The 17175-nt window shown below is 41.6% G+C and overlaps 1 protein-coding gene across 3 annotated transcripts in view; it reads left to right on the top strand.

The window, feature by feature from the left end:
• edar (ectodysplasin A receptor) overlaps positions 1-12584 on the top strand; it is a 52448-nt gene extending 39864 nt beyond the window's left edge. For 2 of the 3 annotated variants that reach the window (XM_031806148.1, XM_031806147.1), the window contains exons 6-11: positions 1371-1580; positions 2024-2098; positions 5401-5473; positions 8213-8480; positions 8576-8636; positions 9447-12584. In XM_031806148.1, the coding sequence (XP_031662008.1) occupies positions 1371-1580; positions 2024-2098; positions 5401-5473; positions 8213-8480; positions 8576-8636; positions 9447-9775 (1016 nt within the window). In that variant the 3' untranslated portion in view covers positions 9776-12584. The remainder of the gene's footprint in view (positions 1-1370; positions 1581-2023; positions 2099-5400; positions 5474-8212; positions 8481-8575; positions 8637-9446) is intronic. The other variant, XM_031806149.1, reaches the window with a different exon arrangement.
• The last annotated feature ends 4591 nt before the right edge of the window (positions 12585-17175 follow it).

The following is a 17175-nucleotide window of genomic DNA, read 5'->3' as shown; positions in this document are numbered from 1 at the left end:
TTTGATTAGCTGTTCAGGAGTCTTATAGCTTGGGGGTAGAAGCTGTTAAGAAGACTTTTGGACCTAGACTTGGCGTTCCGGTACCGCTTGCCGTGCAGTAGCAGAGAGAACAGTCTATGACTGGGGTGGCTGGGGTCTTTAGCAATCTTTAGGGCCTTCCTCTGACACGGCCTGGTATAGAGGTCCTGGATGGCAGGAAGCTTAGTCCCAGTGATGTAATTGGCCGTTCGCATGACCCTCTGTAGTGCCTTGCGGTCGGAGGTTGAGCAGTTGCCATACCAGGCGGTGATGCAACCAATCAGGATGCTCTCGATGGTGCAGCTGTATAACTTTTTGAGGATCTGAGGACACATGCCAAATCTTTTCAGTCTCTTAAGGTAGAATAGGCGTTGGGCGTGCCCTCTTCGCGACTGTCTTGGTGTGTTTGGACCATGTTAGTTCGTTGGTGATGTGGACACCAAGGAACTTGAAGCTCTCAACCTGCTCCACTCCAGCCCCGTCAATGAGAATGGGGGCATGCGCAACCCTCCTTTTCCTGTAGTCCACGATCATCTCCTTTATCTTGATCACGTTGAGGGAGAGGTTGTTATCCTGGCACCACACTGCCAGGTCTCTGACCTCCTCCCTACAGACTGTCCCGTTGTTGACGGTGATCAGTCCTACCACTGTTGTGTCGTCGGCAAACTTAATGATGGTGTTGGAGCCGTGCTTGGCCATGCAGTCAAGGGTGAACAGGAAGCACAGGAAGTACAGGAGGGGACTAAGCACGCACCCTTCCAGGGCTCCCTGTAGGGGATCAGTGTGGCGGATGTATTGTGTTACCTACCCTTACCACCTAGGGGCGGCCCATCAGGAAGTCCAGGATCCAGTTGCAGAGGGAGGTGTTCAGTCCCAGGATCCTTAGCTTCGTGATGAGCTTTGAGGGCGCTATGGTGTTGAACGCTGAGCTGTAGTCAATGAACAGCATTCTCACGTAGGTGTTCCTTTTGTCCAGGTGGGAAAGGGCAGTGTGGAGTGCAATAGAGATTGCATCATCTAGTGATCTGTTGGGTAGATATGCAAATTGGAGTGGTCCCTAGGGTTTCTAGGATAATGGTGTTGATGTGAGCCATGACCAACCTTTCAAAGCACTTAATGGGTACAGACGTGAGTGCTACGGGTCGGCAGTCTTTTAGGCAGTTTACCTTGGTGTTCTTGGGCACAGGGACTACGGTGGTCTGCTTGAATGATCAAAGTTTGATGATTAGTTTATTATTTGAATCAGCTATGTAGTGCTAGGCCAAAAACCAAAACATGTCCCCCTTGCATGGCTTCCTTCAGATACAGAAGTAGTATCTGTGTTGTAACTGTGTAGTATCTGTGTGTTCCAGGCATGCTTACCAAAGTTGTGCTGTCAGGCAAAGCCCCCAGTGTCTCAACCAGCAGTACCACCATGTTCCCTCACCCTCACAAAGACCCCACAGGACAGGGTCACCTAGCAACTGCTCTCATCATCGCCATGTCAACCATCTTCATCATGGCCATCGCCATTGTCCTCATCATCATGTTCTACATCCTCAAAGCCAAGCCCAGCGGACAGGGTAACACTCACACATACGCTCACACCCAGACGGCAAGATAACACTCACACACGCACACCCAGCGGGCAGGATCTCTCTCACTCACTCTCACTCACTCACTCACTCACTCACTCACTCACTCACTCACTCACACACACATACATACATACATACATACATACACACATACACACATACACACACACACACACACACACACACACACACACACACACACACACACACACACACACACACACACACACACACATACACACATACATACATACATACATACATACATACATACTCACACCCAGTGGGCAAGATAACACTCACACACACAGAAACCCAGTGGGCAGGATAACACTCACACACACATACCTGTACACACACACAGTGGACAGGGTAACAATCAGTGTGCACGTACACTAAATTTTCTCTCTCTCTGTGTGTGTTCACAGCATGCTGCTCTGGTCAGGTGGTGAAGGCAGTGGAGGCTCAGACCAACAAACAGGAGGATAAGAAAGATGTTCCAGGTGAGGCTACATATACACTACACAACACAGACACAACGACACAACACACACACACAGATAGACAACACTACTTAGTTAACAGAAAAACACACGACAGAACACACACTTTTACTTACATTACCAGATTTGGACTCAGACATAATCTATAGTCTGGTTTATTAGACTAACATAACGAGACATTCTTAATCTATAGTCTGGTTTATTAGACTAACATAAAGAGACATTCTTAATCTATAGTCTGGTTTATTAGACTAACATAAAGAGACATTCTTAATCTATAGTCTGGTTTATTAGACTAACATAAAGAGACATTCTTAATCTATAGTCTGGTTTATTAGACTAACATAAAGAGACATTCTTAATCTATAGTCTGGTTTATTAGACTAATAAAGAGACATTCTTAATCTATAGTCTGGTTTATTAGACTAACATAAAGAGACATTCTTAATCTATAGTCTGGTTTATTAGACTAATAAAGAGACATTCTTAATCTATAGTCTGGTTTATTAGACTAACATAAAGAGACATTCTTAATCTATAGTCTGGTTTATTAGACTAACATAACGAGACATTCTTAATCTATAGTCTGGTTTATTAGACTAACATAAAGAGACATTCTTAATCTATAGTCTGGTTTATTAGACTAACATAAAGAGACATTCTTAATCTATAGTCTGGTTTATTAGACTAATAAAGAGACATTCTTAATCTATAGTCTGGTTTATTAGACTAACATAAAGAGACATTCTTAATCTATAGCCTGGTTTATTAGACTAACATAAAGAGACATTCTTAATCTATAGTCTGGTTTATTAGACTAACATAAAGAGACATTCTTAATCTATAGTCTGGTTTATTAGACTAACATAAAGAGACATTCTTAATCTATAGTCTGGTTTATTAGACTAACATAAAGAGACATTCTTAATCTATAGTCTGGTTTATTAGACTAACATAAAGAGACATTCTTAATCTATAGTCTGGTTTATTAGACTAACATAAAGAGACATTCTTAATCTATAGTCTGGTTTATTAGACTAACATAAAGAGACATTCTTAATCTATAGTCTGGTTTATTAGACTAACATAAAGAGACATTCTTAATCTATAGTCTGGTTTATTAGACTAACATAACGAGACATTCTTAATCTATAGTCTGGTTTATTAGACTAACATAAAGAGACATTCTTAATCTATAGTCTGGTTTATTAGACTAACATAAAGAGACATTCTTAATCTATAGTCTGGTTTATTAGACTAATAAAGAGACATTCTTAATCTATAGTCTGGTTTATTAGACTAACATAAAGAGACATTCTTAATCTATAGTCTGGTTTATTAGACTAACATAAAGAGACATTCTTAATCTATAGTCTGGTTTATTAGACTAACATAAAGAGACATTCTTAATCTATAGTCTGGTTTATTAGACTAACATAAAGAGACATTCTTAATCTATAGTCTGGTTTATTAGACTAACATAAAGAGACATTCTTAATCTATAGTCTGGTTTATTAGACTAACATAAAGAGACATTCTTAATCTATAGTCTGGTTTATTAGACTAACATAAAGAGACATTCTTAATCTATAGTCTGGTTTATTAGACTAACGTAAAGAGACATTCATAATCTATAGTCTGGTTTATTAGACTAACATAAAGAGACATTCTTAATCTATAGTCTGGTTTATTAGACTAACATAAAGAGACATTCTTAATCTATAGTCTGGTTTATTAGACTAACATAAAGAGACATTCTTAATCTATAGTCTGGTTTATTAGACTAACATAAAGAGACATTCATAATCTATAGTCTGGTTTATTAGACTAACATAAAGAGACATTCTTAATCTATAGTCTGGTTTATTAGACTAACGTAAAGAGACATTCATAATCTATAGTCTGGTTTATTAGACTAACATAAAGAGACATTCTTAATCTATAGTCTGGTTTATTAGACTAACATAAAGAGACATTCTTAATCTATAGTCTGGTTTATTAGACTAATAAAGAGACATTCTTAATCTATAGTCTGGTTTATTAGACTAACATAAAGAGACATTCTTAATCTATAGTCTGGTTTATTAGACTAACATAAAGAGACATTCATAATCTATAGTCTGGTTTATTAGACTAACATAAAGAGACATTCATAATCTATAGTCTGGTTTATTAGACTAACATAAAGAGACATTCATAATCTATAGTCTGGTTTATTAGACTAACATAAAGAGACATTCTTAATCTATAGTCTGGTTTATTAGACTAACATAAAGAGACATTCATAATCTATAGTCTGGTTTATTAGACTAACATAAAGAGACATTCTTAATCTATAGTCTGGTTTATTAGACTAACGTAAAGAGACATTCATAATCTATAGTCTGGTTTATTAGACTAACATAAAGAGACATTCTTAATCTATAGTCTGGTTTATTAGACTAATAAAGAGACATTCTTAATCTATAGTCTGGTTTATTAGACTAACATAAAGAGGCATTCTTAATCTATAGTCTGGTTTATTAGACTAACATAAAGAGACATTCTTAATCTATAGTCTGGTTTATTAGACTAACATAAAGAGACATTCTCATACCTGATGGCTGTCTGTCATGCCTGGGGTCTGTGTGTGTGTGTGTGTGTGGTTGACAATGGTGAGGAGTACATTCCATGTGCAGTGAGCGCAGCATGGTGGAATGTTTAGATTAGACTGTGGCGCTAGCTCTAGGCCGTCAGTGTTCCCCTCGCACTTCCCCTCGCACTAACCTACTGTCATCTCACATAGGCCTACCATTTACCTCCAGTATGGTAATAGTTATACATATAGTCCTTTAGGTTTAGGAATCAAACCTGCGTGTTTGGGTTTGCAAATTAAAAGAATCACAAACATAAGTGTTTTATTCTTAAAACTGAATGTCTGTTTACATTTTCTCCGTGTATTGGTGAAAGCATACTGTATCGTGTGTGTATGTTTTGGGGCAAGTGTGCGTGCATGTGTGTGCATTAAGCAGCTGTCTCATAAGTCTCTATGATTGACATTTCCAGTAGAGCTGGGAGCTATGAGTCTGTCTGAGACGTCTCTGAGGCGTACACCATCTAGGCTGACAGTGCCAGACACTTATAGGCTTTAAACTTTGATATGATTGCATTTGAACACTAGTCATGTTAATTGATTTATTTTGAAAATAATGGGCCCTTTATGCCCCAGGTTATTTTGATGATCATTTCTGACTTTTACCAGAATTAAAAGAACTGTGGGAGAAATAACATTTGATTTACAAAATATGTTTTCTTTCTTTCAGACAATGTTGTAATTTTCTCCGAAAAGGATGAATTTGACAAACTCAAACCTACGCCTCCGAAGACGGTGAAAAGGTAAGGTATCCTGATCACCTGCATACATGACAAACATCAAACACACAAACTGACACAATGCAATGGTTACCAATATCACTAAGATCATGTGTTTGGGGGGGGGGGGGGGGGTGTCTGCAAGCTTGTTTATGTGCATGTCTGAGTTGCGTAGGGGTTGTGTACACTGTAAAACCAAATGTTTAGAATCTGAACCTGTCAAGGTATTTTTAATTTCTATGAAAACGCGTCACAGTGTAGATTGAAAACATGTTTATTCTCTGTAAGACTTTTTAAATACATGAACACGTTTATTCAGCACAAGGCATTTAGGTTTTAAACGCTAAACACTGGGGCTGTTGTTTTAACACTGTAGGGTGTAAAGCCGTATTTGCACATTTCCCAGCATGCCTTTCGAATGAATGTGAGAGATTCTGACCCTTGACTGTGTTTGTTAGTAACAGAGACATAGTTGTTGCATTCAATAATTTCACCAAGTGACTGCCTAAGTGAATGTGTTTGAATTCTAAGTAAACCCTTTATCACCACATGTTGCATGTTTCATAAAGCCTTTAGTTATGGCCTAGTTATCCTCAACATTGTGGTCTGAAAATCCTGGCTCATGGACCACATCAGACCTATATACACTCATGTAAACATGGATAGACACAGACGATGTTTGTTTCATACAGTATCACAAGTCACATGTACACACAATATGCTGGTTTTTGAAGTGATTTGTAATTCCTTCCTCCAGCCAGAGGGAGGATATCCATTAATTGGAATATTTTAATCAGCCACAACCTGCACTCAGAATGGCTGCTATGGTGAAGGACTTAACAAACAAGACTACCTAAACCACGGGTCAAACTCATTCCACAGAGGGGCAGAGTGTGTGCAGGTTTTCACTTGATTGATGAATTAAGGTCACTAATTAGTAAGGAACTCCCCTCACTTGGTTGTCTAGGGCTTACTTGAAAGTAAAAACAAAAACAGCAGACCCTAGGCCCTCCATGGAATGAGTTATACACCCCTGACCTAAACCATCTAACCTGGAACAAATAGCTCAGTAACTGGTGCAATAAATCCAACCTCTTACAGACTGGATTAGTTTAGAAACAGTTATTTAAATTATTTATCTTTGTATAGTATAAGATAAATGAATCAATCAATATGCATGAGTAAACATAGATATTGAAACAAACTATTCTAAAGAGCAACCTACAACAAAGCATTCTGGGAAATATGATAATGAGGCCCTTCCCACGTCTTTTTCACTCAGCGTTAACGGAAATGAACTCAACACAGTTGAGTAACAACACCACCACTTGATTTAAAATATTTCTTGAATCAAATGTCCTGTTCAGTGCTGAAATGTAGGTAAGGTGACAGACATTCCTAATACTGATCTGAATTTAAAGCAAATAAAGTCACATCAATTTCTAATGACTAAAGTCATTCTAAACAGTGGTTAAAACACTAGTGGTTAAAATCTGAACACTAAGGAGATATGGGTGTTCTCGTGGTTGGAAACTGACTGGAAAGAAACAGACTTTCATGTTTAATCAAGCATTCTAAACGCCTGTGTTTAAGATGAGAACACTTATTGGCAGTTCTAAATGCCTAATGTTTCAGTTTTAAACACTGATGTTTAGGTTATGAACGTGTCACATGCTTCCTGGTTTTACAGTGTAGTGGTTGACTGGGGGCCTCACAGACAGAGGTTATTTTATCTGCTTTTCGGAATCTGCCTGTAATTAGACTACCACAGGACAAGTCACTGCAGCAGAGCATCGCTGCCAGCCCTTTTAGTGGGGAGACAGTGTGTGTGTGTCCCCTTGCGTGGGCATGGAAAAAACAAGTTCACTTGAGGATTTTTGAGTGATTATGTGGCTTTGGAGGGTGAGGTAGCTGAGCACAGATTGGCCCTGGAGGAGGGGAGGGAGAGTGGAGTGGGGGATGAATATAAAGAGAGCGAGGGGAAGGTGGGTAGGAGAGAGAGGCAAAGAGAGGTGAGGAAAGATTGGGGGTAAAGAGAGAGAGAGATAATTACTCTATAGCGCAGCCAAACCACCAGGTGGATGACAGCTCCTCGCCCTTCCCCTTTCTGTCCTCTGCTCTCTTTCCCCCTCTCTCCTTTCTTCAGTCTCAACCCCACAATCGCAGACAATGAAGCCTTATTCATTATGACAGACGGCAATGAGAACAGACATATACACTCACGTAAACATGGATAGACACAGACGATGTGTTTTTCATACAGTGTCACATGTGCACACACTGTATATGGTCTGTGTGAACAAGTTACATGTCAACACACACATTAACATTAGCATTACATCACCTAGCTAGACTCAGCAGAGGTAAACAGTGTGGCTAACTACATTCCAGAGGATGTGCTAACTCACTGTCTTAGCTTCCAGAGTGGGTGTAGGGTGACTGAGAAACAATGCGTGTGTGTGTTCGCGTGTGTGTACGTGCACACATGTAAAAACTATCTCTGAGAATCTTTGTCAACAAGGTGTTTTTGGGAGAAAGTCCCAGTGTTACACACTGTCAGTGGCGTTCTGTGGAACCAAAGCTAAATATGCAAGCTAAAACAAGAGTCTACTCACAGTGTAACAATTAGGCTGAAGCTACATAACATTAGCATAACTAGACACAGCTAAATATCAGTTGAAAAGGTCATGAAGGCTTAGTGTTATAATGCTGACTGATATGGAGATTTGACAACTCAGCTTGATTTTCTCTCTCCTCCCCCAGTGAGAATGATGCATCATCAGAGAACGAGCAGCTGTTGAGTCGTAGTATGGATAGTGATGAGGAGGCAGCCTTGGAGAGGCAGGGGGCAGCTGATCCTAACCCCAGCCTCTGTCTCCTGAACCTGGGAACCAAGCCGGACCTCTGCCTGCTTTCCCTGGGGCTCCTCAACAAGGATAAGACTGGATCCAACCCCACCAGCCCTATCAACGCTAACAACATTAGCAATAGCAATGCAAACATCATCAATAACAACAACAAGGCTACAGGGGTGAGAGAGATCAGTCATTCACAACCAACTATGTACTTTTACAACATATTGCGATGTAATTACTTTGTAATTACTTTACCTTTCTCTTCCTATAGATTCAGAGCCGGAGGAAAAAGATCCTGGATCTGTATGCTAGAGCCTGCAATGTGGCCGAGGGTGAGAACTCACACGTACACCCCCAGGTTCAGCCCTATAGAACTGCCCTTCGACTGGTTTCAGCCCTATAGAACTACCCTTCGACTGGTTTCAGCCCTATAGAACTGCCCTTCGACTGGTTTCAGCCCTATAGAACTGCCCTTCGACTGGTTTCAACCCTATAGAACTGCCCTTCGACTGGTTTCAGCCCTATAGAACTGCCCTTCGACTGGTTTCAGCCTTATAGAACTGCCCTTCGACTGGTTTCATCCCTATAGAACTGCCCTTCGACTGGTTTCAGCCCTATAGAACTGCCCTTCGACTGGTTTCAGCCCTATAGAACTGCCCTTCGACTGGTTTCAGCCCTATAGAACTACCCTTCGACTGGTTTCAGCCCTATAGAACTGCCCTTCGACTGGTTTCAGCCCTATAGAACTGCCCTTCGACTGGTTTCAGCCCTATAGAACTGCCCTTCAAATAGGCTACTCTTTGATTAGAGTCGCAGTATATTATGCACATCTGTAAGCATAGCAGCAAAGTCTGGACAAATATTATTTATCTCATCTTTTGTTTTAATATGTTAAAATGATATATACAGCATCCTTTGTACATAAGTGGACATTTTAAACAGCAAAATTCTTTCTAATAAAACAATGGCCAATTATTTTGTAAAAACAAACATAGTAGGCTCTGTCTGGCCTGCGAATGTGGCCCTTTTATAATGTGTGTACCACCCCTGCTATAGAAGTACTCTTCGACTGTCTAGCGAAGGAATCTTGTATGCTGATCTCTAGCCATAACACAACACATCCTAACCCTCCCTCTCCCTAGGTCTAAGTCCTACAGAACTACCATTTGACTGTCTGGAGAAGGCCAGTCGGATGCTGAGCTCCTCCTACAGTAGCGAGGCAGCCGTGGTGAAGACCTGGAGACACCTGGCAGAGAGCTTTGGCCTGAAGAGGGATGAGATCGGAGGGATGAGTGACGGCCTGCAGCTGTTTGAGAGGATCAGTACAGCCGGATACAGCATCCCAGACCTGCTCACCAGACTGGTTCAGATAGAGAGACTGGATGCTGTGGAGTCACTATGTTCTGATGTACTGGGAGGAGGAGATACAAACACTGTCCCTCTGTCCTCACCACGGTGTGCAAGCGTCTGACTCATATACACACTAATGTTCACACACATTCCTATACACACATGCAATAGACGCATGTGCATATACCCGCACATACATTCAGAAACAAACAGTTTTAGCCCTCAACATGAAGAATGCCAGCAGGCCTCTCCAGATCTCAATCTCTCTCCTCCTCGTCTCTCGGTCTTCCTCTGGCAATGGACTGGCAATTAACCTTGCTCGACAAAAGCTTTTTATAACCTTCTTTAACATTTTTGCTTTTGTTTACATAGATCACATGTAGGACATTTCATAATATCAGATTTTAAAAATGGCATAATGGACCTCTGCCAGGACCCCTGTGGCCCCAGACCCTCTATTACCCAGAAGCGGTCAGCTGCTGCCACTGGCTCTAATTGGTTATCGTGTGGCGGTCTGGTATAATAGTGTTGTGGTTCACAGTCGAGACTTTCAGCACCTAATTAACCACTAAAACCAATGAACCAGTAAAGACCAGATGCCAGAGACTATTAAAGAGACTGCTAACAGACTAGGCCTACTGCAGCCTGAGGAATGCAGGGAGACAGAACTCCAGGAGACCCAGCACTGAGCAACGCTATGGTCAGCCGGGCTCTGACACTATGCTGGGTGATTCCACAGGATGGCAACCATTTTGTGCCAAAAAGCTCAGCACATACAGTGGGGAGAACAAGTATTTGATACAATGCCGATTTTGCAGGTTTTCCTACTTACAAAGAATGTAGAGGTCTGTAATTTTTTTATCATAGGTACACTTCAACTGTGAGAGACAGAATCTAAAACAAAAATCCAGAAAATCATATTGTATGATTTTTAAGGAATTAATTAGCATTTTATTGCATGACATAAGTATTTGATACATCAGAAAAGCATAACTTAATATTTGGTACAGAAACTTTTGTTTGCAATTATAGAGATCATAATAATAGAGACCTGTAGTTCTTGACCAGGTTTGCACACACTGCAGCAGGGATTTTGGCCCACTCCTCCATACAGACCTTCTCCAGATCCTTCAGGTTTCGGGGCTGTCGCTGGGCAATATGGACTTTCAGCTCCCTCCAAAGATTTTCTATTGGGTTCAGGTCTGGAGACTGGCTAGGCCACTCCAGGACCTTGAGATGCTTCTTACGGAGCCACTCCTTAGTTGCCCTGGCTGTGTGTTTTGGGTCGTTGTCATGCTGGAAGACCCAGCCACGACCCATCTTCAATGCTCTTACTGAGGGAAGGAGGTTGTTGGCCAAGACCTTGCGATACATGGCCCCATCCATCCTCCCCTCAATACGGTGCAGTCGTCTTGTCCCCTTTGCAGAAAAGCATCCCCAAAGAATGATGTTTCCACCTCCATGCTTCACGGTTCGGATGGTGTTCTTGGGGTTGTACTCATCCTTCTTCTTCCTCCAAACACGGCGAGTGGAGTTTAGACCAAAAAGCTCTATTTTTGTCTCATCAGACCACATGACCTTCTCCCATTCCTCCTCTGGATCATCCAGATGGTCATTGGCAAACTTCAGACGGGCCTGGACATGCGCTGGCTTGAGCAGGGGGACCTTGCGTACGCTGCAGCACTTTAATCCATGACTGCGTAGTGTGTTACTAATGGTTTTCTTTGAGACTGTGGTCCCAGCTCTCTTCAGGTCATTGACTAGGTCCTGCCGTGTAGTTCTGGGCTGATCCCTCACCTTCCTCATGATGCCCCACGAGGTGAGATCTTGTATGGAGCCCCAGACCGAGGGTGATTGACCGTCATCTTGAACGTCTTCTATTTTCTAATAATTGCGCCAACAGTTGTTGCCTTCTGACCAAGCTGCTTGCCTATTGTCCTGTAGCCCATCCCAGCCTTGTGCAGGTCTACAATTTTATACCTGATGTCTTTACACAGCTCCCTGGTCTTGGCCATTGTGGAGAGGTTGGAGTCTGTTTGATTGAGTGTGTGGACAGGTGTCTTTTATACATGTAACGAGTTCAAACAGGTGCAGTTAATACAGGTAATGAGTGGAGAACAAGAAGGCTTCTTAAAGAAAAACTAACAGGTCTGTGAGAGCCGGTCTGTGAGATTCCTACTGGTTGGTAGGTGATCAAATACTTGTCATGCAATAAAATGCAAATGAATTACTTAAAAATCATACAATGTGATTTTCTGGATTTTTTAGATTCTGTCTCTCACAGTTGAAGTTTACCTATGATAAAAATTACAGACCTCTACATGCTTTGTAAGTAGGAAAACCTGCAAAATCGGCAGTGTATCAAAGACTTGTTCTCCCCACTGTATCAGCTAATGGTGATAAGCTCCCAGCTACAGACATTTTAGGAACAAGAGAAGCCACCTGTGTGTTTGGTTTATAGTGTTTTAACAGTGCCTTTCTATACCTCCAAGAATGCTTTTTCGGTTGAGTGACTGGGGAGGCACACTCCCATTGCTCAGTGTGTCTTCACTGCTCTGGTGTTTTAAGTTAGCCACGTTTAAAGGGGCTGGACTCCGGTAGTGTATATGAATAATAAATGTGCATGTACAATGTTCATCATTTAGCACGTATCCATAACAGCTTCTTTAAGTTTCTCCTTGTTATTTTCAATTCAAACACAGCGTCAACAGAAGGCTAGTGGTTTAGGTAGGTAGTTTAGTGACAGAAGATGACTGACTGTACTGTATGTGCAGAACCTGGTCCTCTTACCTCAGGATCACAAACGCTCCACAGACTAAACTTTAGAAACAATGGAAACAAAAACAATTTTATGGAAACAAATGGAAATGTATATATAACTTATTATTGTACATACTGTATGCATCAATAAAGAAGTATAAATTTAAAAAGTTCAAGCTATTATTTATTTACAGTAAAAAGATCATTTTATCTTTTTGGATAATGGTTTTGGTAACAGTAATGTTATTCCAATAATAAGACCACTCCTTTTCCCTCGTTGTTTACATAAAGGATGTAATGTTTTCTGTGGTTGATCAAACTATTCTCTCAAAGAAGAGGAATCTGCTGGAACAGCTGATTACCATATATCTCCGATTACTAGAGAGGTTTACACTACAACTGGGCACTGGTGGAAATCTGGTTACTCTATATCAGTAAGACATCATGATGTCAGACCTTGGAGCATCATCTGTACAATAACCAGAGACTGCCATGTTAGTCTCTCTGCCATCGTTTGTGATAAATAATGACGTTCATCTCTCTGCTGGCCAGTGCGGGCCAGTTACTAGTGCGTGGCTTGGCGTGAGTGTAGCGGGACGAGACAGAGAGTTGGACTCCTGAGGGCAGGGAGTGCCAACAAATAGTCAAGCTTCATACAGCCACTGTACCTGCTAACACACACACACATACACACTTTCCATCATTAAATACTTATTCCTTAAACAGGTCTCCAAAACCTGAGCTTGTTCCATATCTCTCATACGTCCTATATCTTTGTTGCTACAGTGACATCCTATAGCCTAGTGTTGGTACAGTAGTATCTACTGATGATATAATGAAGGACCAGTTATGTCTAATCCCAGAGCATGCAGGGACACATCCAACACTGTGAAAGCCATTAATCACTGTCAGACAAATATGGGAAACACTTTATTCTCTCCAGCCAGCCAAGGTTTGCAGCAGCATAGAGAAAGCTATACTGGACAAAAATATAAACACAACATGCAACAATTTCAAAATAATTACTGAGTTACAGTTCATACAAGGAAATCAGTCAATTAAAATAAATAAATTAGGCCCTAATGTATGGATTTCACATGACTGTTCATCACAGACACCTTAAAAAAACATGACTGGGAATACAGCTATGGTGTCTTGCAAGGGTATTCATCCCCCTTGGCTTTGTTCCAATTTTGTTGCATTACAACCTGTAATTTAAATGGATTTTTAGTTGGATTTCATGTAATGGACATACCCCAAAAAACTGTCCAAATTGGTCAAGTGAAATTTTTAAAATTACTTGTTTAAAACAATGTAACAAAAAACAAAAAAAGTGGTGCGTACATATGTATTCACCCCCTTCGCTATGAAGCCCCTAAATAAGACCTGGTGCAACCAATTACCTTCAGAAGTCACAGAATTAGTTAGATTGCACAAAGGTGGACTTTATTTAAGTGTCACATAATCTGTCACATGATCTCAGTATATATGCACCTGTTCTGAAAGGGCCCAGAGTCTGCAACACCACTAAGCAAGGGGCCCCACCAAGCCAGCGGCACCATGAAGACCAAGGAGCCCTCCAAACAAGTCACGGACAAAGTTGTGGAGAAGTACATATCAGGGTTGGGTTGTAAAAAAATATCCAAAACTTTGAACATCCCACAGAGCACCATTAAATCCATTATTAAAAAATTGAAAGAATATGGCACCACAACAAACCTGCCAAGAGAGGGCCGCCCACCAAAACTCACAGACCAGGCAAGGAGGGCATTAATCAGAGGCAACAAAGAGACCAAAGACAATCCTGAAGGAGCTGCAAAGCTCCACAGCAGAGATTGGAGTATCTGTCTATAGGACCACTTTAGGCCTTACACGCCACAGAGCTGGGCTTTACAGAAGAGTGGCCAGAAAGAGCCCTTGCTTTAAAGACAAAAATAAGAAAATATGTTTGGTGTTCGCCAAAAGGCATGTGGGAGACTCCCCAAACATATGGAAGAAGGTACTCTGATCAGATGAGACAAAAAAATAGTTTTTTTGCCATCAAGGAAAACGCTATGTCTGGTGCAAACCCAACACCTCTCATCACCCCGAGAACAACATCCCCACACTGAAGCATGTTGGTGGCAGCATCATGCTGTGGGGATGTTTTTCCATCGGCAGGGACTGGGAAACTGGTCAGAATTGAAGGAATGATGGATGGTGCTAAATACAGGGACATTCTTGAGGGAAACCTGTTTCAGTCTTCCAGAGATTTGAGACTGGTACAGAGGTTCACCTTCCAGCAGGACAATGACCCCAAGCATACTGCTAAAGCAACACTTGGGTGGTTTAAGGGGAAACATTGAAATGTCTTGGAATGGCCTAGTCAAAGCCCAGACATCAATTCAATTGAGAATCTGTGGTATGACTTAAATATTGAACCCATCCAATTTGAAGGAGCTGGAGCAGTTTTGCCTTGCAGAATGGCTAGATGTGCCAAGCTTATAGAGAGATACCCCAAGAGACTTGCAGCTGTAATTGCTGCTAAAGGTGGCTCTACAAAGTATTGACTTTGGGGGGGTGAATAGTTATGTAAGTTTTCCGTTTTTTTGTCTTATTTCTTGTTTATTTCACAAGAAAAAATATTTTGCATCTTCAAAGTGTTAGGCATGTTGTGTAAATCAAATGATACAAATCCCCGAAAAATCCATTTGAATTCCAGGTTATAAGGCAAAAAAAATTGGAAAAATGGGGGTGAATACTTTCGCAAGCCACTGTACTTTGTATCAGAAAACCAGTCGGTATCTGGTGTGACCACCATTTGCCTCATGTAGCGTGACACATCTCCTTCACATAGAGTTGATCAGGCTGTTGATTGTGGCCTATGGAATGTTGTCTCACTACTCTTCAATGGCTGTGCAAAGTTGCTGGATATTGGCGGGAACTAGATCACTCTGTCGTACACGTCGATCCCGAGCATCCCAAACATGCTCAATGGGTGACTTGTCTGGTGAGTATGCAGGCCATGGAAAATCTGAGACATTTTCAGCTTCCAGGAGTGTACAGATCCTTGCGACATGGGGCTGTGTATTATTATGCTGAAATATAAGGTGATTGTAGCAGATGAATGGCATGACAATGGACCTGAGTTTGGGCATAAATTCTTCCATTTTGCAAACCCACAGTTTCATCGGCTGCCCGGTTGGCCTGTGCTGGCGTGGTTACACGTGGTTCGCAGTTGTAAGGCCGGTTGAACACACTGACAAATTCTCTAAAACGATGTTTGAGGCAGCTTATAGTAGAGAAATGAACATTAAATTATCTGGCAACAGCTCTGGTGGACATCCCTGCAGTCAGCATGCCAAATGCACTCTCTCTCAAAACTTGAGACGTCTGTGGCATTGTGTTGTGACAAAACGGTTAATTTTAGAGTGGCCTTTTATTGTCCCCAGCACAAGGTGCAACTGTGTAATGATCATGCTGTTTAATCAGCTTCTTGATATGCCACACCAACAGGGATGTAAACAAATTTGTGCACAAGATTTGAGAGAAATAATATTTTTAGGTGTATGGACAATTTCTGGGATCTTTTAGTTCAGCTCACGAAACATGGGACCAACACTTTACATGTTGCGTTTATATTTTTGTTCAGTGTAAGAGGAAGAATGTGCTCACTACACAGCAGGTAGCCTAGTGGTTAAGAGTGTTGGGTAAGTAACTGAAAGGTCGCTGGTTCGAATCCCCAAGCGGACTTGGTGAATATTATGGTGATGTGCCCTTGAGCAAGGCACTAATCACTCTGGATAAGTGCGTCTGATAAATTACTAACATGTCAAATATAGAGGGCTTTCTAGCACACATACTTAATCTAAACAAGCTTTTATCTGACACTACAGCACAAAGATCGCTTACATAAGAAGCAAAGGCAGGAGAGGACAGGGCATCCGAGGACTACGGTGTTAAACTAGGGCTGTATCAACTAGCTACTGTATGTTAGGACTGGATTCAATCAGTATCGCGGAAGATCTGTGTTAAAACGGAAAGCTAATTTCCGATTGAGCCGAAATATGCAGTGTTAACTGTAATGCAGTCTCCGCGACCGCGGGAACATTGCCTTTAATTGTCAATCGTGCTATAAAGTTGGATCTTCAGCGCTATCGATTGAATAGAGCCCGTGTCTCTCTAGTTCTGCACTATAAGCAAGTAGAGAAGTAGAGGGAGAGACAGAGAGCCCAGGACCAGACCCAGTCCCCTTCATTAATAAGGAGTGAATGCCCAGGTTAACAGGCTGCTGTGGCCATGCTCTCTCTCTCTCTCTCACCAAGCACTCTGCCAACCACATGGTTCCACTCTCTCAGGACTAGAGGCATAAACTGCTGCACAATGCTTTTAATGCATCACACACCACTCTACTGCCATCTCATAACTCAGCCAACTCAGAGGAATAATATACATTTGGTGGTCTGTAACGTCCAACATGATTGAATGACTTTATATCTGTGGCAAAGCGTAACCACTAATGTTAAACAGGTAAATAGCGTTCTAATGAGGTAGACTGGGCAGATTGGAGGCCAGGGAATCTTTAACTGAGTTTCCACTGAGATCTGCTCCACTGGGAAACACTAACATAAATTATAGGGACCGCAGCTCAGGGCCTGACGCTGCGCAGGGGCTGTGTGTGTGTGTGTGTGTGTGTGTGAGAGCAGGGCACATAGCAGACCCACTGTGGGCCCATAGTGAGTAATGAAAGTTGATAAATCAGTTAGTGACAGGTCCTGAAGC

The sequence above is a fragment of the Oncorhynchus kisutch genome, linkage group LG26, assembly GCF_002021735.2.
Source record: "Oncorhynchus kisutch isolate 150728-3 linkage group LG26, Okis_V2, whole genome shotgun sequence".
In the NCBI taxonomy this organism is placed as follows: domain Eukaryota; kingdom Metazoa; phylum Chordata; class Actinopteri; order Salmoniformes; family Salmonidae; genus Oncorhynchus; species Oncorhynchus kisutch.
The sequence above is the reverse complement of the archived record's forward strand: the minus strand, read 5'-3'. Positions and strand labels throughout refer to the sequence as shown.